The sequence below is a fragment of the Coregonus clupeaformis genome, chromosome 15, assembly GCF_020615455.1.
Source record: "Coregonus clupeaformis isolate EN_2021a chromosome 15, ASM2061545v1, whole genome shotgun sequence".
Lineage (NCBI taxonomy): Eukaryota > Metazoa > Chordata > Actinopteri > Salmoniformes > Salmonidae > Coregonus > Coregonus clupeaformis.
The window spans coordinates 46,910,400-46,933,403 of record NC_059206.1 but is presented as its reverse complement, the minus strand read 5'-3'; the positions used below and the strand labels follow the sequence as shown (position 1 = coordinate 46,933,403).

Below are 23,004 nucleotides of genomic sequence, written 5' to 3'. Positions count from 1 at the left end.
ACACTCAATTAGTATTTGGTACCATTGCCTTTAAATTGTTTAACTTGGGTCAAACGTTTCGGGTAGCCTTCCACAAGTTTCCCACAATAAGTTGGGTGAATTTTGGCCCATTCCTCCTGACAGAGCTGGTGTAACAGAGTCAGGTTTGTAGGCCTCCTTGCTCACACATGCTTTTTCAGTTCTGCCCACAAATTTTCTATAGGATTGAGGTCAGGGCTTTGTGATGGCCACTCCAATACCTTGACTTTGTTGTCCTTAAGCCATTTTGCCACAATTTTGGAAGTATGCTTGGAGTCATTGTCCATTTGGAAGAATCATTTGCAACCAAGCTTTAACTTCCTGACTGATGTCTTGAGATGTTGCTTCAATATATCCACATAATTTTCCTTCCTCATGATGCCATTTATTTTGTGAAGTGCACCAGTCCCTCCTGCAGCAAAGCACCCCCACAGCATGATGCTGCCACCCCTGTGCTTCATGGTTGGGATGGTGTTCTTCAGCTTGCAAGCCACCCCCTTTTTCCTCCAAACATAACGATGGTCATTATGGCCAAACAGTTCTATTTTTGTTTCATCAGACCAGAGGACATTTCTCCAAAAAGTACGATCTTTGTCCCTAGTCTGGCTTTTTTATGGCGGTTTTGGAGCAGTGGCTTCTTCCTTGCTGAGCGGCCTATCAGGTTATGTCGATATAGGACTCATTTTACTGTGGATATAGATACTTTTGTACCGGTTTCCTCCAGCATCTTCACAAGGTCCTTTGCTGTTGTTCTTGGATTGATTTGCACTTTTCGCACCAATGTACATTCATCTCTAGGAGACAGAACGCCTCTCCTTCCTGAGCGGTATGACGGCTGCGTGGTCCCATGGTGTTTATACTTGTGTACTATTGTTTGTACAGATGAACATGGTACCTTCAGGCGTTTGGAAATTGCTCCCAAGAATGAACCCGACTTGTGGAGGTCTACAATGAATTTTCTGAGGTCTTGGCTGATTTCTTTTGATTTTCTCATGATGTCAAGCAAAGAGGCACTGAGTTTGAAGGTAGGCCTTGAAATACATCCACAGGTACACCTCCAATTGACTCAAATGATGTCAATTAGCCTATCAGAAGCTTCTAAAGCCATGACATCATTTTCTGGAATTTTCCAAGCTGTTTAAAGGCACAGTCAACTTCTGACCCACTGGAATTGTGATACAGTGAATTATAAGTGAAATAATCTGTCTGTAAACAATTGTTGGAAAAATTACTTGAGTCACGCACAAAGTAGATGTCCTAACCGACTTGCCAAAACTATAGTTTGTTAACAAGAAATTTGTGGAGTGATTGAAAAATGAGTTTTAATGACTCCAACCTAAGTGTATGTAAACTTCCGACTTCAACTGTAACTTGTCTGTGTAAGCAGTATATAAAGAGAACTAAGCGGGACTGCCCCGGTGGAGCGCACTTCAGACCGGTACTTTATGCATCTACGTTTGACTGTGACCTCTCCAGCTTGCTGTTAATAAACAATGATTCATTTAAGATTGACTTAGTGTCCCTGTGTAGAATTCCATGCAACTTATTATGTGACTTGTTAAGCAAATTTTTACTCCTGAACTTCTTTAGGCTTGCCATAACAAAGAGGTTGAATACCTATTGACTAAAGACATTTCAGCTTTTCATTTTTAATTAATTTGTTTAAAAGAAAATGAAAAACATAATTCCACTTTGACATTATGGGGTATTGTGTGTCAAAAAATCTAAAATGTAATCAATTTTATATTCAGGCTGCAACACAACAAATGTGGAAGAAGTCAAGGGGTGTGAATACTTCCTGAAGGCACTGTAGATGAGTAGAACACTGAGAAGCTCATCTCCACATGATAAAGCTGCTTGCTCAGGCTTCCTGGGGGTGCACCAGACTTGTAATTGTGAGTAATCACTGAGCATCATCAAGTACAAGGCTGATTGCCAAGATAAACCTGCAAATAGTACATCTGCAAATGGACGTCCGATGAACATGACATGGGAATCTGATATACAAGTGTCACCGAGTTTTCTTTTGATATTCCATGCGGTGTGAATTTGTAGGTTCAAGTTGTAGAGTTAAGCTTTATATGAAGAATCTGGAGGCGAATATCACTTTTAGTTGACTTTAAAGAAACAAACAACATAACACAACATAACACCGGAGACTGTCTTCCCTGGACTTGCTATTTGACGGGTGCACGCGAACTGACTCGCCTAATCACCATTTATGACGTCATGAATATACACGCTATTATAAAATAGTTCCAATACAACACATCACCCTTTCTTTGAGTCTTTTAAGATATGTTTCTAAAATGTGTCAAAACATCACATTACATTAATTACTGTTTATATCCATCACTCTGTAATAAACTTTTGTCTCCTTAACATATGAATTCGTAAACAACTGTTTTTAAAAGTTAATCAACACAAACATCAACTACTTTTTGGTCAACCGAATAATCCCTAGAACAGTCTCTTGTTTCTTCAACATTAACTATATTCTAACCTAAGGTGAGCTGGGTAAACTGCCAGTCACCTTCATAGCTGCAGTGGGGTTATTCTGCCACATAGTGCAGGCTACGTGTCAACTACTGCCCATACTCTCCATATTTGTCTGGTGATTTGACAACTCTGCCACGAGAAGTCATGTGTACTGGAGTCTGTGGTGCTGTGACAGGAGGTAGGTCGGCATCAAGAAAAGGTAAGTGCAACTCTGTGTCACACTCTGGTTGTTCCTCTCCACCCTCTGTAGAAGTCTCTGGAGCACTGGAAGGGTTTCAGGTGGCGTCAATTTCTGCGTAGCACTCCCTTGTCTGTCTGTACCAAGTATGACGTGGGTGTGTCACACTGTTGAAGCACTAATGCTGCCTTTGAGCAGCCTTTTTCACCACCCAGCTTCACGGCGACGTTGACTCCGGGCTGGAGTTCTGGAAGGGTTCTGACGTTGCACATGTTGTTGTAGACACGCCTGTAGCTCTGCTTTGCTCTCTTGTTGACACGTCTCACCTGCTGGAGGTCTGGCCATGCCAGTTGTAGGTTAGCCTCCAGTGTGGGGACTGTGGTGCGGAGATGTCTGCCAAGCTGGGCTCACACCTGTGGCTTGCAGTGGCGTTGCTCTGTAGGTCATGAGCGCTAGGAATGGGTCAGCCTGTTTCAGGATCCTTTTGGCGGTCTGCATGGCTCTCTCTCTGTCTCACCATTTGCTTGGACATAGTGAGGTGGTAATGTGTCTGAAATCTGTCTTTAGAATTGCGTCAAAACTCTACCTGAAAACTGGGGAGCTTTGTCTGTAATTAGCACATTTGGGCATCCCCACCTGGCGAAGATGTTCTTCAGTTTAGCTCGAGTAGTTTCTCCTGACATGTCTTTAAGGTAAGCCATTTCTACACTGAACAAAAATATAAAAGCAACATGTAAAGTGCTGGTCCCATGTTTCATGAGCTGAAAAAAAAAATCCTAGAAATGTTCCATACGCTCAAAAAGCTTACTTCTCTCAAAGTTTGTGCACACATTTGTTTAAATCCCTGTTAGTGACCATTTCTCATTTGCCAAGATAATCCATCCACCTGACAGGTAAGGCATATCAAGAAGATGATTAAACAGCATGATCATTACACAGGTGCACCTTGTGCTGGGGACAATAAAAGGCCACTTTAAAATGTACAGTTGTGTCACACGACACAATGCCACAGATGTCGCAAGTTGAGGGAGCGTCCAATTGGCATGCTAACTGCAGCAATGTCCACCACAGCTGTTGCCAGATAATTAAATGTTAATCTCTCTACCATAAGATGACTCCAACGTCATTTTAGAGAATTTGGCAGTATGTTCAACCAGCCTCACAACCGCAGACCACGTGTAACCATGCCAGCCCAGGACCTCCACATCTAGCTTCTTCACCTGCAGGATATTGTTATTGGCTGGGCTCCCCATTGGGGGGGCTGCTCCCAAATGGGTTAGCATATACCCTCCCAGGCCCACCCAAGGCTGCACCCCTGCCCAGTCATGTGAAATCCATAGATGAGTGCCTAATGATTTCCTTATATGAACCGTAACTCAGTAAAATCTTTGAAATTGTTGCGTAAATATTTTTGATCAGAATATTATATATATAGTACCAGTCAAAGGTTTGGACACACCTACTCATTCAAGGGTTTTTCTTTATTTTTACTATTTTCTACATGGTAGAAAAATAGTTATGACATCAAAACTATGAAATAACACATATGGAATCATGTAGTAACCAAAAAAGTGTTAAACAAATCAAAATATAATTTTGATTTTAGATTCTTCAAAGTAGCCACCCTTTGCCTTGACGACAGCTTTGCACACGCTTGGCATTCTCTCAACCAGGTTCATGAGGAATGATTTTCCAACAGCCTTGAAGGAGTTCCCACATACGCTGAGCACTTGTTGGCTGTTTTTCCTTCACTCTGTGGTCCAACTCATCCCAAACCATCTCAATTGGTTGAGGTCGGGTGATTGTGGAGGCCACGTCATCTGATGCAGCATGCCATCACTCTCCTTCTTGGTCAAATAGCCCTTACACAACCTGGAGGTGGGTTTTGGGTCATTGTCCTGTTGAAAAACAAATGATAGTTCATCTAAGCGCAAACCAGATGGGATGGCGTATCACTGCAGAATGCTGTTGTAGCCATGCTGGTTAAGTATGCCTTGAATTCTAAATAAATCAGACAGTGTCACCAGCAAAGCACCCCCACACCATCACACCTCCTCCTCCATGCTTCACGGTGGGAACCGCACATGCGGAGATCATCCGTTCACCTACTCTGCGTCTCATAAAGACCCGGCGGTTGGAACCAAAAATCTCACATTTGGACTGTGTCTGTTATTTGAACTCTGTGAAGCATTTATTTGGGCTGCAATTTCTGAGGCTGGTAACTCTAATGAACTTATCCTCTGCAGCAGAGGTAACTCTGGGTCTTCCATGAGAGCCAGTTTCATCATAGTGCTTGATGGTTGTTGTGACTGCACTTGAAGAAACTTTAAAAGTTATTGAACTTTCTGTATTGACTGACCTTCATGTCTTAAAGTAATGATGGACTGTCGTTTCTCTTTGCTTATTTGAGCTGTTCTATCCATAATATGGACTTGGTCTTTTACCAAATAGGGCTATCTTCTGTATACCACCACTACCTTGCCACAACACAACTGATTGGCTCAAACGCATTAAGAAGGAAAGAAATTCCACAAATTAACTTTTAACCGCTTAAGGGATCTGATATGGTAATCCAAAATGTAAGTTTACACACTCCCAGGAATGTCATATATGATGGATCATTAGCTTATACACCAACTTTCACACATCTAGATGGCCGGGCGGGGTGGGTGTGTAGCCAGAGACAGCAGGGGTTCAAACTGTAGAACCCAGTTCCTATATTTGAATATAAAAATGGGTTTTATCAAACAAAACTACGCTACATTTTATCTCTGGGACCCTTAGGATGACAAATCAGAGGAAGTTTACTGAATTATTTACCTTCAGAGGTGAATGTATCAAACCAGTTGCCGTGATAAGTTTTTTGTTGTCGTGCAATCGCCTCAAACAATAGCATGATTTTATTTCACTGTAATAGCTACTGTAAATTGGAAAGTGCAGTTAGATTAACAAGAATGTAAGCTTTCAACCCATGTAAGACATGTCTATGTAAGTAACAGCAAACCTTCATGCTAATCACATTAGCGCACGTTAGCTCAACCTTCCCGTATACGTGACACCAATCCCGTAGAGGTTAACGAGGCACACCTGTTAATTGAAATGCATTCCAGGTGACTACATTATGAAGCTGGTTGAGAGAATGCCAACAGTGTGCAAAGCTGTCATCAAGGCAAAGGGTGGCTATTTGAAGAATCTCAAATCTCAAATATATTTTGATTTGTTTAACACATTTTTGGTTACTACATGATTCCATATGTGTTATTTCAAAGTTTTGATGTCTTTACTATTATTGTACAATGTAGAAAATAGAAAAAATAAAGAAAAACCCTGGAATGAGTAGGTGTGTCCAAACTTTTGACCGGTACTGTCGGAAAGTATTCAGACCACTTGACTTTTTCCACATTTTGTTAGGTTACAGCCTTATTCAAAAATTCATTAAATATTTTTTTCCCCTCATCAATCTACACACAATACCCCATAATGACAAAGCAAAAACAGGTTTTTAGACATTTTTGTTAATTTATTAAAAATAAAAAACGGAAAAAATCACACTTACATAAGTATTCGGACCCTTTACTCAGTACTTTATTGAAGTGGCTTTGGCAGCAATTACAGCCTCAAGTCTTCTTGGGTATGACGCTACAAGCTTGGCATACCTGTATTTGGGGACGTTCTCCCATTCTTCTCTGCAGATCCTCTCAAGCTCTGTCAGGTTGGATGGGGAGCGTTGCTGCACACCTATTTTCAGGTCTCTCCAGAGACGTTCGATCAGGCTCAAGTACATGCTCTGGCTGGGCCACTCAAGACATTCAGAGACTTGTCCCGAAGCCACTCCTGTGTTGTCTTGGCTGTGTGCTTACGGTCGTTGTCCTGTTTGAAGGTTGAACCTTCGCCTGCAGCAGGTTTTCATCAAGGATCGCTCTGTACTTTGCTCCATTCAACTTTCCTTCAATCCTGACTAGTCTCCCAGTCCCTGCCGCTGAAAAACATCCCACAGCATGATGCTGCCTCCACCATGCTTCACAGTTGGGATGGTGCCAGGTTTCCTCCAGACTTGACGCTTGGCATTCAGGCCAAAGAGTTTAATCTTGATTTCATCAGACTAGACTCTGATTGGTCTGAGAGTCTTTAGGTGCCTTTTGTCAAACTCCAAGCGGGCGGTCTGGCCACTCTACCATTAAGACCGTGTTGCAGAGATGGTTGTCCTTCTGGAAGGTTCTCCCATTTCCACAGAGGAACTGTAGAGCTCTGTCAGAGCGACCATCGTGTTCTTGGTCACCTCCCTGACCAAGGCCCTTCTCCCCCGATTGCTCAGTTTGGCCAGGCAGCCAGCTCTAGGAAGAGTCTTGGTGGTTCCAAACTTCTTCCATTTAAGAATGATGGAGGCCACTGTGTTCTTGGGGACCTTCAATGCTGCAGACATTTTTTGGTACCCTTCGCCAGATCTGTGCCTCAACACAATCCTGTCTCGGAGCTCTATGGACAATTCCTTCGACCTCATGGCTTGGTTTTTGCTCTGACATGCACTGTCAACTATGGAACCTTATATAGACAGGTGTGTGTCTTTCCAAATCATGTGCAATCAATTGAATGTATCAATGTGGAAACCCATTTCATGAAGCTCCCGACTAACAATTCTTGTACTTTCGTTGCTTCCAGAGGCAGTTTGGAACTTGGTATTGAGTGTTGCAACCGAGGACAAACGATTTTTACGCGCTACGCACTTTAGCACTTGTGTGGCCTACCACTTCGCGGCTGAGCAGTTGTTGCTCCCAGACATTTCCACTTCACAATAACAGCACTTACAGTTGACCGGGGAAGCTCTACCATAGCAGAAATTTGACGAACTGACTTGTTGGAAAGGTGGTATCCTATGACCGTGCCACGTTGAAAGTCACTGAGCTCTTCAGTAAGGCCATTCTACTGCTAATGTTTGTCTGAGATTGTATTGCTGTGTGCTCCATTTTATACACCTGTCAGCAACAGGTGTGGTTGAAATAGCCGAATCCACTAATTTGAAGGGGTGTCCACATACTTATGTATATATAGTGTATTCCACAACTACCGAGTAGTTTTGCTTGTTGAGTTCACATATGTCAGCTGCTACTCTTTCCCATGGGCGACTGGGGAGTGGAGTGGTGATCAGAGCTTCCCTCCTCTGAATAGATTTGGACTCCTGACAGTGTTTGCATGTACTGACTATTTGCTGGATGTGTTTACTTATTCCAGGCCACCACACACTACTTCGCTCCCGGCACTTCACAAATGTCCTAATGACTGTGTCATGTATGCGCTCTAACATCTCATTTCTCATGTTTTGTGGCACTACTATTCTATTACCATACAACACTAGTTCTTGAGATGTGCTGTCGGGAGGTGTAGTAGGCTTTTACCTTGTCTGGCACTTTGACTGCATACTTAGGTAATCTTGTTGTCACAGTGTTTCACCATCTGCAGCTCTGCATCCTGTTGTGTCTGCTTCTTGACGACGTCAAACTTGGTGGGTGAGATAGGATGCAGTTCATACAGCATGGCCTCATAGGCCTCGATTATACTGGTCAGCTCTGCGATCTCTCATGTAACAGCTGCCTGCGGATGTCTGGAAAGGGTGTTGGGTTATAACGCATCATTCACATCAACAGTCTCTGGCACCTCAAAGGCACTAAGTCAAGGTCTTTGGAGTGGAATGAGAGGTTTGTGATATCACTGCAGTGTGAATGCATCTGGGCCATACAGATATCTGGTTAACTTCTCACATGCCCAGACTACCGCGAGACACTCCTTTTCCATCTGTGCATAGCGCTTCTCTGCATCTGTGAGAGTCCTGGAACAATAAGCGACTGACTTTAACTGTCCATCGTATTTCTGTAGTAGGACCCCGCCTAACCCATAACTACTGGCATCTGCATTGACTATGATAGGCTTTGTCATGTCATAAAATGCCAGTACAGGTGACGAGTTGCTTTACCTTCCTAAAGGCCTCCACCTGCATTGCAGCATCACTCGATCAGGTTGATGAGCGGTTTGGTGACATCAGCTAGACCCGGTAGGTACATGCCTAGGCAGTGGATCATACCCAGAATGATCCTCAGATCAGTCATGTTGCTTGGTGGCTCCAGCTGGGTGACTGCTTTGACGAGAATGGCATGCCATGTCATAGCTAGTTGAGACGTTTCTGTCGCAGTAGACATTTGTCTTGGTTGAGCTTCAAACCTGCTTCCTTCAGTGTGTATAGGAGTCTCACATCATGATCCTCTGGTGTGTCTGAGACAATAAGGATATCATCCACGTAAATGGCCACGCCCTCTTAGTCCTTCAGGAGCCCTGTAATCTCATGCTGGAAGATGTCTGGGGCACTAGTGATTCCAAAAATGGAAGTCTGCTGAAACAGTACCTTCCAAAAGGCATTATAAATATGTTAAGCTTGGCACTCTCTCTGTCTAGTGGAATCTGGCAGAAGCCACTTCCTGCATCTAAAAGAGAAAACATCTTGGCACCAGCCAGCTTTCGCAGGATATGTAGGTAGAACGTATGACTCTCTTTTCACTGACTTTTTTAACATTCTCAGATCAGCACATACCCTCAGCTGATCTTTGCTCTTCTTGGGAACCAGGACCATAGGAGCACACCACTCTGTAGGCTCCCTGATCTCTGTGATCACGCCACCATGCGGTCAAGCTCCCTTTTCACCTTGGGGAGCATGGGCACACGTCTGGCTGTGTTTACACTGTAGGGTACCACAATCATCTCACAGGCTTATTTTGATTGGTTTTATCTTCAGTTTGCCCACGTCTGCAGGATGAGCACTCTTGAGCTCCTCTGTGCTTTTGATTTCTTCTATTCTCTTTACTAAGCCCATTGCAACATCTACATTACGGCCTGGCAGATGGCTAACATTTGACCCCTTTATCACATACATTTTGAACCTAAACTGCTGTCCTTTCCAAATATTAGTAAATGTATAGTGACCCATACAGTTCAGTTCACCCCCTGGGCTGTCTAGTTACTGTGCTCTTCAGTGGTGGCATATTTTTTAGTGTGCTATAAGTCTTTTCTGATGACAATTGTATCTGCCTGTGTCAACCTAAACGTCTTTTTAAGTACATTTTATTGGCAGTTTCCACTGTCCATGCATTGTTTGAGTCATCAACATCTGTGACTTTCCCAGGAAATAGAACTCATCCTCTTCTCCTCCCCTGTTGGCTGCAGTAACCTCTTTGACCACACGGAAGCGACAAAGAACCGCAAAATATTCCAGCTTCCTACATTCTGCATTCCTAGCAGCACATCTGTCCTCTTTAGCTTTACTACATCTGAAGTGTCCTGTCATGTTCACATGGTGTCCTTTTTCTTTGGCCCCTTTGTTTTGTCTCTGTTTCTCATTGTGCGACGTGCGTTTGTATGCTACTTCACTGAGCTGTGCAGCGTTAGCATCAGCCCCTTGTTCGCTAATATGCCCTTTTACTTGCTCCGACTGTCTCACAAGCTCTACCGCTTTGTCGAGCATCAAGTCCGGCATTAGCTGAAGCTTCTCTGACAAATCCTTATCTAATATCCCTATGACCAACCTGTCCGGGATATTTTCGTTTTTTGGCAGTGTCGAAAGCGCATGAATCAGCTAGCTCGTGTAGGCTTCTGATGTATTTCTCGTGCAGGCTTCTGATGTATTTCTCGTGCAGGCTTCTGATGTATTTCTCGTGCAGGCTTCCGATGTATTTCTCGTGCAGGCTTCTGACTTTTGGGCGCGATGATGAAAGCGGCCTCTAATAATGTCCAGTTCACTCATAACAGTCTCATAAATCGTTCTGATCCTCCTCCATGGAAAAAGTGAATGTCTTGAAAACTTGTTCAGCTTCCTTCCCCAGCAAATAGAGCATAGTACAGACCTGTACCTCTCCACCCTCTTTGTTTAGCTTAGTTTCTACCTGTAATGATGAAACCGTTGGAGCCATTCTGGCCAGTGTTCTGGGCAACTGAAGTCAAAGTTTTCAGGAGGTGGAAACTTAGCCATCGTGGCTGATCTTATGACTCCATGTAAAATTTGGCTACTCACGACTGCTGTCCGGGAGTTTCACTCCTGCTAAATTGTCAGAGATTTCTATATATCCATTTTTGACGAGCTGATCATAGCAAAGAAAATACTTCTGCATTTCCCGCTGTGTAAACACATTGATTCGCATCGCAAATAGGCTCAAAATAACTGCTGATAAACTTGGGTATCTGATATGCAGATCTTAAATAGCCAAAATTATTAGTCTTAAACCTTGGTCATGAAATCAGGATTAGGCTAATAAAGCCAATGAAACTGCCTATTTTACAAATGGTATGACATGGATGGGCACTCATAAAACTGCATTGCAGGCCGACTACACTATCCTAGTTTTGTGGGGATAGGAGGGCAGCAATTATTTTGTCTCGCCTTGGACGGCAGAACGGCCAGGACCGGGCATGTCGATAGGTACTTAGCACCTCTGCCAAGAGTATCGGCAGTAAATGTTTTGTTGTTCACATAGAACAGATCATCCACCATCAGCCTCGTTAAAATACTCCAGACCACAAGGTGGCAGTAGCATTATTTTTGCCTGCTTCTACATTTGTAGCTATATAGCTAATGTTAGCCAACTAGCAAGCTGCACTAGCACAGAGTTCCTAAACCCAGAGGCAGAACACCACGAGACTTCCGAGCACTCTTGCGAAACAGACCAAGCAGACCAGGCAAGGGTTTGGGGTTTGAGAAGTCAATGAGAGAAGTGAAAAATTCTTCCTTAGTTGTTATTTTCTCTAAATCTAAAGGCACAAACTAGATTCGAGCTAATGTCTTAAGTAGTTGAACATGTTATTACTCCAACCTCGTAAAAGTGACACACGTTTTCATGTTTGTCAAAAACAACTTCATATCGAAGGAGTGCCTTTGATTTAACGGCCTGCACATGCGCAGTTCGGTGCGAGACGACCATTGGACCCGATTACATGTTTCTGCGCATGAGTTTAGCTAGCCATCGTCGCCATGACAAATGTGATAGGGGATTTCTATTGGAGATGCAGTTTCTGCCCATCTTCACACTGTACTTTCTTTGGCGCTAGTGTTGTTGCTAGCTAGCTAGAATTTATAATAAGCCTTTATTGATACTAGCCAGATGGCCACAACTAGCTAGATAACTATCTTAGCTAGCAACATTATAATTAAATCACAATGGATTCGTTTTTCAATTAAGCAACTGCCTGTTAGCTGCAGAGATTCGGTGGAGTAGCTAGCTAGCTATGTTGTGCTATCTGCCAAATGGAAATGCTAACCATTTAGCTAATGTTAGCTAGCAAGCGAACTGGCACTGGCAGTATGGGATAATGGAGAGTGAATTAAATTATTTCATCTTGCTAGATAGCTAGCTTGTAAAGCATTTAGTGTTGTGTTTATTGTGCAGCACTTACAACCCTATTTGTTTCATTAGAATGTGTGACACTGCCTGGTTCAGTTAGCAAGCTAACGTTAGCTAGCTAACTAATGAGAAAGTGCACATTGCCAAACATAACAAAAAATGCTTCGTCAAGGAACAAAACTCCTTAGCTAGATGTAAAAGATGTAAAGAGTTAATCTAGAATAAAAATATTTATTATGCAGCTTTATTGTTTTAGTTAGAACAATTCAGATGAAAAGGGAGTGGATTACAATGGGAAAAGTGCCCTCTTTTTTCCTTTTGTTGTAACGCGGAGCTCAGTGCTCTCTGATTAGCTCAAAGTTAAGTTGTCGGCCACTGACGGGCAGGCTTCTACATGTAGAAACGTCTGGTTCGTCGGTACCAGGTCGGTACGCAGCAGGCGGTGTCTTTTGTTCTAGCAAGAGAAAGAACGACCTCCTACTGTGCTAAGTACCTTTCGGCAGTCAGTCTGACCCCTCACAGCTGTGTTCATGTTTGCATGTGGCACTAGATTAAAGAAATATTTTGAGATGGTTGCCATTGAACAAAATGGCAGGGCTAATTGCCTTGCAGACCAACAATAATGATGTGATTGTCATGGACCCTCACTGAGGCAGTAACAGCATATTACATGTACTTCTTACTGACAAAGCATCAATCATCTACATCACAGGCATGAATAGGAAGTAGCCGGCTGTTTGTTTACCTACAGATGCTGTCTACATAAAGAGAATCATGTCTTTGTTGGTTTACAGAACATTTGAATAGCTACAATATGATTTTTCCTGTAACTAAAACCGTGTAATTTTTTGGGAAGTACATTTGGAGATATCTCTTCAATGCATAGTATTAAAGTTAAAATTGGGGTAACTAACTTTGGAAAAGCTATAGAAAAGTGCCAACAATGCCTGGAGGAAAAATAAAGTACAAGCCTTAGGCAAAACGTAATGTTTACAGCGATCATGGAGTTAATATATTCATTGAAAAATGAAAATGGGGCTCTAATAAAAATATGACAGTGTGGTACGGCAAAAGTCAATGAAACCAAACCTTGAGCACATCCAGTGCTTGACTTAGACTGAAATAGGTGCTAGTACTCATTTTGAGTGTCGGTACCGTTTATATACTGAACAAAAATAAGCGCAGCATGTAAAGTGTTGGTTCCATGTTTCATGAGCTGAAATAAAAGATCCCAGAAATGTTCCATACGCACAAAAAGCTTATTTCTCTCAAATTCTATGCACAAATTTGTTTACATCCCTGTTAGTGAGCATTTCTCATTTGCCAAGATAATCTATTCACTTGACAGGTGTGGTATATCAAGAAGCTGATTAAACAGCATGATCATTACGCAGGTGCACCTTGTGCTGGGGACAATAAAAGGCTACTCTAAAATGTGCAGTTTTGTCACACAACACAATGCCACAGATGTCTCAGGTTGAGGGAGCTTGCAACTGGCATACTGACTGCAGGCATGTCCACCAGAGCTGTTGCCAGACAACTGAACGTTAATTTCTCTACCATAAGCTGCCTCCAATGTCATTTTAGAGAATTCTGCAGTACGTCCAACTGTTCTCACAACCGCAGACCATGTGTAACCACACAAGCCCAGGACCTCCACATCTGTCTTCTTCACCTGCGGAATCGTCTGAGACCACCCACCCTGACAGCTGATGAAAATGAAGAGTATTTCTGTCTGTAATAAAGCCCTTTTGTGAGGAAAAACTCATTCTGATTGGCTGGGCCTGGCTCCCCAGTGGGTGGGCCTGGCTCCCAAGTGGGTGGGACTGTTCTCCCAGGCCCAACCATGGCTGCGAAATCCAGTCATGTGAAATCCATAGATTAGGGCCTAATGAATTTATTTCAATTGACTGATTTCCTTTTATGAACTGTAACTCAGTAAAATCGTTGAAATTGCATGTTTAGTTGCAGGAACTCCTCAATACTATTCATGTTGGAAGCGCAGATTCGCTGACGGTTCATCCACTTTCGCCCTCAGTGACTGGGCGTTGATCAGTAAGGTGGTGGGTAATGGAAGTTTGTTCTCTGTCTGATTCCCCCGCGTTTTTTACATTTGCATTTGGGTTTGTAATCCACTCGCAGACAATCGGGGATTAGATGGGCCATTGGGATATCCATCGCATTTGTGTTTGAGTTGCATTGTAGTAGAAACTCTCTGCTGTATATTGGATTCCGCAGCGTTTTCATAATTTTGTCCTTTTGTAGCGGGTATGTACACGATAAACAACATCAGTCCAACACCACACCACTGTAAAGCCATCATTGACAGATGGTTTACAAACATCGCACACACTGCGGGATGCAACAGATTCGCGCCCCAACTATTCAGAAACTATTTACATTTACATTACATTTTAGTCATTTAGCAGACGCTCTTATCCAGAGCGATTTACAGTTATATATATATATATATATATATATATATATATATATATATATATATATATATATATATATATAACAGTGAGGGAAAAAAGTATTTGATCCCCTGCTGATTTTGTACGTTTGCCCACTGACAAAGACATGATCAGTCTATAATTTTAATGGTAGGTTTATTTGCACAGTGAGCGACAGAATAACAACAAAATCCAGAAAACCGCATGTCAAAAATGTTATAAATTGATTTGCATTTTAATGAGGGAAATCAGTATTTGACCCCTCTGCAAAACATGACTTAGTACTTGGTGGCAAAACCCTTGTTGGCAATCACAGAGGTCAGACGTTTCTTGTAGTTGGCCACCAGGTTTGCACACATCTCAGGAGGGATTTTGTCCCACTCCTCTTTGCAGATCTTCTCCAAGTAATTAAGGTTTCGAGGCTGACGTTTGGCAACTCGAACCTTCAGCTCCCTTCACATATTTTCTATGGGATTAGGGTCTGGACACTGGCTAGGCCACTCCAGGACCTTAATGTGCTTCTTCTTGAGCCACTCCTTTGTTGCCTTGGCCGTGTGTTTTGGGTCATTGTCATGCTGGAATACCCATCCACGACCCATTTTCAATGCCCTGGCTGAGGGAAGGAGGTTCTCACCCAAGATTTGACGGTACATGGCCCCGTCCATCGTCCCTTTGATGCAGTGAAGTTGTCCTGTCCCCTTAGCAGAAAAACCTCCAAAGCATAATGTTTCCACATCCATGTTTGACAGTGGGGATGGTGTTCTTGGGGTCATAGGCAGCATTCCTCCTCCTCCAAACACAAGAGTTGAGTTGATGCCAAAGAGCTCGATTTTGGTCTCATCTGACCACAACACTTTCACCCAGTTCTCCTCTGAATCATTCAGATGTTCATTGGCAAACTTCAGACGGCCCTGTATATGTGCTTTCTTGAGCAGGGGGACCTTGCAGGCGCTGCAGGATTTCAGTCCTTCACGGTGTAGTGTGTTACCAATTGTTTTCTTGGTGACTATGTTCCCAGCTGCCTTGAGATCATTGACAAGATCCTCCCGTGTAGTTCTGGGCTGATTCCTCACCGTTCTCATGATCATTGCAACTCCACGAGGTGAGATCTTGCATGGAGCCCCAGGCAGAGGGAGATTGACAGTTATTTTGTGTTTCTTCCATTTGCGAATAATCGCACCAACTGTTGTCACCTTCTCACCAAGCTGCTTGGCGATGGTCTTGTAGCCCATTCCAGCCTTGTGTAGGACTACAATCTTGTCCCTGACATCCTTGGAGAGCTCTTTGGTCTTGGCCATGGTGGAGAGTTTGGAATCTGATTGATTGATTACTTCTGTGGACAAGTGTCTTTTATACAGGTAACAAGCTGAGATTAGGAGCACTCCCTTTAAGAGTGTGCTCCAAATCTCAGCTCGTTACCTGTATAAAAGACACCTGGGAGCCAGAAATCTTTCTGATTGAGAGGGGGTCAAATACTTATTTCCCTCATTAAAATGCTAATCAATTTATAACATTTTTGACAGCCGTTTTTCTGGATTTTGTTGTCGTTATTCTGTCTCTCACTGTTCAAATAAACCTACCATTAAAATTATAGACTGATCATGTCTTTGTCATTGGGCAAACGTACAAAATCAGCAGGGGATCAAATACTTTTTTCCCTCACTGTATATAAATATAAATATATAGATAACCAGATTCCTACCACTTAAAAAAAAAAAATCCAAAACCCTCCTCCATGGAACTGTACCTCAGTAAAATCGTTGAAATTGTTGCATATTGCGTTTATATTTTTGTTCAGTATATTTAGGTGCAGGAACTCCTCAATACTATTTGAGCAAATATTCTATAGAAGGTGCAGGTACTCAGTTCCGGTGAGCTCCTGCCTAAGTCAAGTACTTAGCACATCCTACCTAATCTCCATACTGGACATCAATGGCATTTAAAATTCACATGGTACTGTACATGAGAATGCTTAAAAATATCACAGATACAGTATTCTTTACTTTTTTCAGTTGCGATTGTGGTGCTGGGTTGGTTCAGTGATGGAATTGATCTGCGATTTTGCACTGTGTAGTGGGACTGTACTGAGCTAACCACAAGACATGCTGATAGTGTTGTGGTTGTGATTTCTGTGTCAGAGCAGTGTTCAGGTTAAAGGGGCAGGAACACAACCATTTGTTGTTGATAGCCCGCATTCAATGTCACATAGTTATCTACTGTTAAATATACATTATATCCTATGGCATTCTTTAGGCAAAAATGTGTATGTTGCAACGTACAAACCAGTATGTCTATCATCTTATGATATACAGTCCTGGAGCTATAGAGCATCATCTCACTATTGTCTTTAGAGGATATGGAGGTGTACAGAAAACAGTACTTTGATGCCTGGCAGCGCACTGAGAACAGCACTGTGGGTGTAAATGTGGCCTGTGATCTGCTCAGACCTCAACTGGGCTGATGTGATCTTGTACTCACCATGCTGGTGTCAATGACCTGCCCTCTGCCTGACCTGGTCCTCTCCAGCAGTGCCAGGACCACCCCAAGGGCACATGTCAGACCCCCGCCTGCAAAGTCTGCCACCAGGTTCAGAGGAGCATAGGGCTTCTCATGGCTCCGGCCCAGCATGGACAACAAGCCTGACAAAGGAGGAGAGGAATACATGAGTGAGAGAAGCAGAGATGGAGGGAGATGCATCATCCTTTCTCAATGTCCGTATGGACCATGGTACATACAGTGGGGGAAAAAAGTATTTAGTCAGCCACCAATTGTGCAAGTTCTCCCACTTAAAAAGATGAGAGAGGCCTGTAATTTTCATCATAGGTACACGTCAACTATGACAGACAAAATGAGGAAAAAAAATCCAGAAAATCACATTGTAGGATTTTTAATGAATTGATTTGCAAATTATGGTGGAAAATAAGTATTTGGTCAATAACAAAAGTTTCTCAATACTTTGTTATATACCCTTTGTTGGCAATGACACAGGTCAAACGTTTTCTGTAAGTCTTCACAAGGTTTTCACACACTGTTGCTGGTATTTTGGCCCATTCCTCCATGCAGATCTCCTCTAGAGCAGTGATGTTTTGGGGCTGTCGCTGGGCAACACGGACTTTCAACTCCCCTCCAAAGATTTTCTATGGGGTTGAGATCTGGAGACTGGCTAGGCCACTCCAGGACCTTGAAATGCTTCTTATGAAGCCACTCCTTCGTTGCCTGGGCGGTGTGTTTGGGATCATTGTCATGCTGAAAGACCCAGCCACGTTTCATCTTCAATGCCCTTGCTGATGGAAGGAGGTTTTCACTCAAAATCTCACGATACATGGCCCCATTCATTCTTTCCTTTACACGGATCAGTCGTCCTGGTCCCTTTGCAGAAAAACAGCCCCAAAGCATGATGTTTCCACCCCCATGCTTCACAGTAGGTATGGTGTTCTTTGGATGCAACTCAGCATTCTTTGTCCTCCAAACACAACGAGTTGAGTTTTTACCAAAAAGTTATATTTTGGTTTCATCTGACCATATGACATTCTCCCAATCCGCTTCTGGATCATCCAAATGCACTCTAGCAAACTTCAGACGGGCCTGGACATGTACTGGCTTAAGCAGGGGGACACGTCTGGCACTGCAGGATTTGAGTCCCTGGCAGCGTAGTGTGTTACTGATGGTAGGCTTTGTTACTTTGGTCCCAGCTCTCTGCAGGTCATTCACTAGGTCCCCCCCGTGTGGTTCTGGGATTTTTGCTCACCATTCTTGTGATCATTTTGACCCCACGGGGTGAGATCTTGCGTGGAGCCCCAGATCGAGGGAGATTATCAGTGGTCTTGTATGTCTTCCATTTCCTAATAATTGCTCCCACAGTTGATTTCTTCAAACCAAGCTGCTTACCTATTGCAGATTCAGTCTTCCCAGCCTGGTGCAGGTCTACAATTTTGTTTCTGGTGTCCTTTGACAGCTCTTTGGTCTTGGCCATAGTGGAGTTTGGAGTGTGACTGTTTGAGGTTGTGGACAGGTGTCTTTTTATACTGATAACAAGTTGAAACAGGTGCCATTAATACAGGTAACGAGTGGAGGACAGAGGAGCCTCTTAAATAAGAAGTTACAGGTCTGTGAGAGCCAGAAATCTTGCTTGTTTGTAGGTGACCAAATACTTATTTTCCACCATAATTTGCAAATAAATTCATTAAAAATCCTACAATGTGATTTTCTGGATTTTTTTTTCTCAATTTGTCTGTCATAGTTGACGTGTACCTATGATGAAAATTACAGGCCTCTCTCATCTTTTTAAGTGGGAGAACTTGCACAATTGGTGGCTGACTAAATACTTTTTTCCCCCACTGTACATAAACAAAGGATGCTGTAAATGATCTGAAAAAAAATCTAGTCTAATGACAAGTCCTTATATAATTAAAAACAAAAAATGATGTTAAGTGTAAACAAAGGATGCTGTAAATGATCTGAAAAAAATCTAGTCTAATGGCAAGTCCTTATATAATTAAAAACAAAAAATGGATGTTAAGTGTCCGACTGTCCATCAACTCCTGGCTGAAACCTACGTCACAGCCACTGACAAAGCACATGCCTTCAATCCTTACATCATAGCGCAGCAGGAGAGTGGTTTCATCCCTATAGCACATTCAGATATTGATTTATAGCCATTAATCTAAAATAGTTCATAGATTTTAAACAAAAAACACTTTGTTTGTCATATATGGACAATACTAATATGAGATGAAAGGTGAGTTCCTAACGAGTTCAGGAAGGCAATCTAGAGCTCAGTGAGACGTTCACAGCGGTGGGGACAGATGTTTTGATCAAGAGACCTTTAGAAAAACATGCACATTTTCTCTAACACTAAAACATACAAATATGTATTTTAGACCACAATAGAATTATAGAATGCTGCTGTAGATTACTGAGAATTTTAAAGATAAAGCTAATTTTTTCACATTTCAAACAAAAAAAACAAAAAAACAAATTACAATTTAACTTGGTTTTAAAGAGCACAACCTCTTCTTTAATATAGTGTCCCGTGTAGCTCAGTTCGCAGAGCATGGTGTTTCAACACCAGGGTTGTTGGTTCAATTCCCCCGGGGGACCAGTATGAAAAAAAGTATGAAAATGTATGCACTCACTACTCTGGATAAGGGCGTCTGCTAAATGACTAAAATGTAAACATGACACCACATTCATGTCAATAGGAATAACACTAATTTTGTCTTCCATTGTGTAAAGACACTCACTATCAAAAAACTATTAACACTCAACACAACAAAAAACCCTAAGAGTATTTAAAATTGTAGTAAATTTGACTAAATGACTCACTCAAAAAGTATAATTATATTATACTTTAAAATATTATTTAAATGTGACCAGAGGACAATATAAGTATTTCAAAACCCAATTTCCCTATAAGATTTGTAGGACAAATTAATGTCAGTGTTTGCATTTAGCCTACAACATGCCATGAAACTTCTTGAAGCACGGCTCCACCCTACAAAGTGGCATAAAATGTAAAAATAGCACTTTGACAACAATTCAGTAAATGCTATAATTATTAGATAAAGTCTAAATGCACCCAAACAAAGTAGGCTATTGTATTGACAAAAATGTTTACTTCTGTAACAATGTAAAAATGCAAACAACTTACTTACTGACTTTATTGTCCTCATTGGGAAATTTTGTTGCAGTATCATATACACGTTTAAAGTGGCGTTTAAATACAGTAGAAAACAAATGTACAATACAACATTCATAACAGTTACATACCAATAAAAAAAAGAGACTAGCCTGCTGGCCTTACTGGGTCGATAGGAACATTAGCCCAAGCTGTTTAGGAGGGATATCACACCTGGCACAAATTATTGTCTAGTTATGTTATTCCTGCCGGGGGGCTGCCCTATACCTGCACCCAGAGGGGAGTAGTTCAAAGTCCGGGAGCAGGGGGTGGCTTGGGTCTGAAATAATTTTGTGAGCCTTGCTGAGGGCCCTGACCTTAAAGATCTCATCCAAGCCTGTCTGTTTGACTCCAAATACATTGCTTGCTGCTGTGACAATCCAGTGGCATTGCCAAACCAACAAACAATACAAAAAGTCAGTATAGTACAGTCAACATTTTTGAGAAAGTACAGTCTCTGTTGACTCTTTTTGTAGATCAGGTCTGTACATTTACTCCTCTGAAGCTTATTGTTCAAGAGGACACCCAATATTTGTATTCTTCTACAATCTCTATGTTCTGACCTCTGATACATGTTGCAGAAGTAGGTGTTGTTCGCTTCCTGAAGTCTATGCACATCTCTTTGGTCTTGTTGGTATTGAGGACCAAGTGTGATTCATCACACCACTCTACAAAGTCATTTAGGACCGGGCCATGGTGTTCCTCGTCATCATACAACAGGCTGATCAAGGCAGTGTCATCAGCGAACTTAACTAGGTGTCTGTCAGGATGGGAACTAGTACAACTATTAGTGTACAAGATGTACAGGAGTGGGGACAAAACACATGTTGGTGGTGCGTATTTTCCGACACGTGGGGACCCACCTTGACCCGCTGTGACCTCTGGCTCAGTAAGTCCAACAGCCACAAAACCAGCCCTCCATCTAAGAAGTCACTTATGAGTCTCTGTACCAGAATGTAAGGCTGGATTGTGTTGAAGGCAGAAGAAAAGTCAACAAACAGAACACTGACATGGGATTTGGCGCCCTCTAGATGTCTATAGACCATGTTGAGGAGCGTAAGAACGGCATCGTCAACTCCTCTGCTGGGCTGATAGGCAAACTGAAACAGGTCGAAGAGCTTCTGGTTGGCACTGAGAATATGACTTTTCACAATTTTCTCAAAGCATTTCATTACTAAGGATGTGAAGGCGGCAGTCATTCAGCACACAGGGATTAGATGCTTTAGGAATGGGTATAATTATTATAGAGTTTTTCCACAATGCTGGCACGTGTTGCTGGTCAAGCAAGGATTGGAAAATGTCTGTAAAAACACCAGTTAATTGTTCAGCACAGTGCTTCAACACATGTCCACTTATTTTGTCTGGGCCTGGACTTGTGTGCATTACATCCCCTGAACAACTTCACAACATCAGCCTGTTTAACAACAACCCTCAAACATTTGTAATGATGCTTCCATTTGTTTTACCTCAGACACAAAGCCATCGGATTCAAATCTTGAGAAGAAAACATTTAGTTGATTAGCCATGTTTTGGCCCTCATGTCTCCCAAAGTCAGCATTGGTCTTTCCCCTGCCTATGTGGGGGGGGGGCACTAGCCATGGATTTAATCCCCTGCCAGGCCACCCTTGAGTTTCCTGAGGAGAGGGTCCTCTCCACCCTTTGCTTGAATGCCTCCTTGTCTACCAGTATCATGTTGTACATCTCTTAAAGCCTGTCTATTGCCCTCAGCATAAACTGCCTTCTTCCTATTAAGTAGTGATTTTAGATTTTTTGATACCCAAGGCTTATTGTTAGGGAAGATTTTACAGGTAGGCACAACTGACTCAACACAGAACTTTACATAGTCTGTGAGTTCGTTAAGATCAGAGCTGCTGTCCTCATACCTTCCACATAGTACAGTCAAAATACCCTTGGAGACGAGTGATACTATTGTTGTTCCAGATCTGGACAGTTTTAACTGTAGGTTTCTCCCTCTCCAGGAGCCGACAGTCGGTTGGCCGGAGGTAGACAACATTGTGGTCTGATGTCCCCAGGGGAGGTCTGGTGGTGGCAGAGAAAGCATTTGGTATTGTCCCATAGCACAAATCAAGAGTCTTATTTTTCCTGGTGTGACATTTCACATACTGGTGGTACGTGCGCAGGATCTTGTGCAAAGTGCAGTTGTTAAAATACCGTAAAATAAATGTAGGTGCGTCGGGGAGATGGAATCCACTTTCTGTGACAGATTATAAATAATCTATGATGCCTTTGCTGTATTAGCTTCTGGTTGAATGTACACAACGGTAACAAACAATTGGGGGAGCTCAAGGGGAAGATAAAAGGGTCGCAGTGAGACAGAAAGCAGTTCAATGTCGAGGGTACAGAGTCTCTCGCTTACCAGGATCGATTTACACCACCTGCCAGCTCCACTTCCCTGTCCGGGACTCTGTCATCCAGCCAAGACTCAGTAAACGCCAGCAAACAGGCCTCCTAGTATTCATGTTGGAAGCGCAGATTCGCTGACAGCTCATCCGCTTTCACCCTCAGTGACCGGGCGTTGATCAGTAAGGTGGTGGATAAGGGAAGTTTGTTATGCAAACCTGCCATCAAGGCAAAGGGTGGCTACTTTAACACTTTTTTGGTTACTACATGATTACATATGTGTTATTTCATAGTTTTGATGTCTTCACTATTATTCTACAATGTAGAAAATAATAAACAAATAAAGAAAAAACCCTTGAATGAGTAGGTGTGTCCAGACTTTGACTGGTACTTTATATCTGCTGTTTACTTATTTCACTCACCTCGACATCATCGCTT

General features: G+C 42.5%; 1 protein-coding gene across 3 annotated transcripts in view; it reads right to left on the bottom strand.

Moving 5' to 3' along the window:
• Positions 1 to 23,004, bottom strand: part of amacr (alpha-methylacyl-CoA racemase) — a 35,501-nt gene that overhangs the window by 3,835 nt on the left and 8,662 nt on the right. For all 3 annotated transcript variants that reach the window (XM_041897858.1, XM_041897859.1, XM_041897860.1), the window contains exon 4: positions 17,007 to 17,167. In XM_041897858.1, coding sequence (XP_041753792.1) covers positions 17,007 to 17,167 — 161 coding nt within the window. The remainder of the gene's footprint in view (positions 1 to 17,006; positions 17,168 to 23,004) is intronic.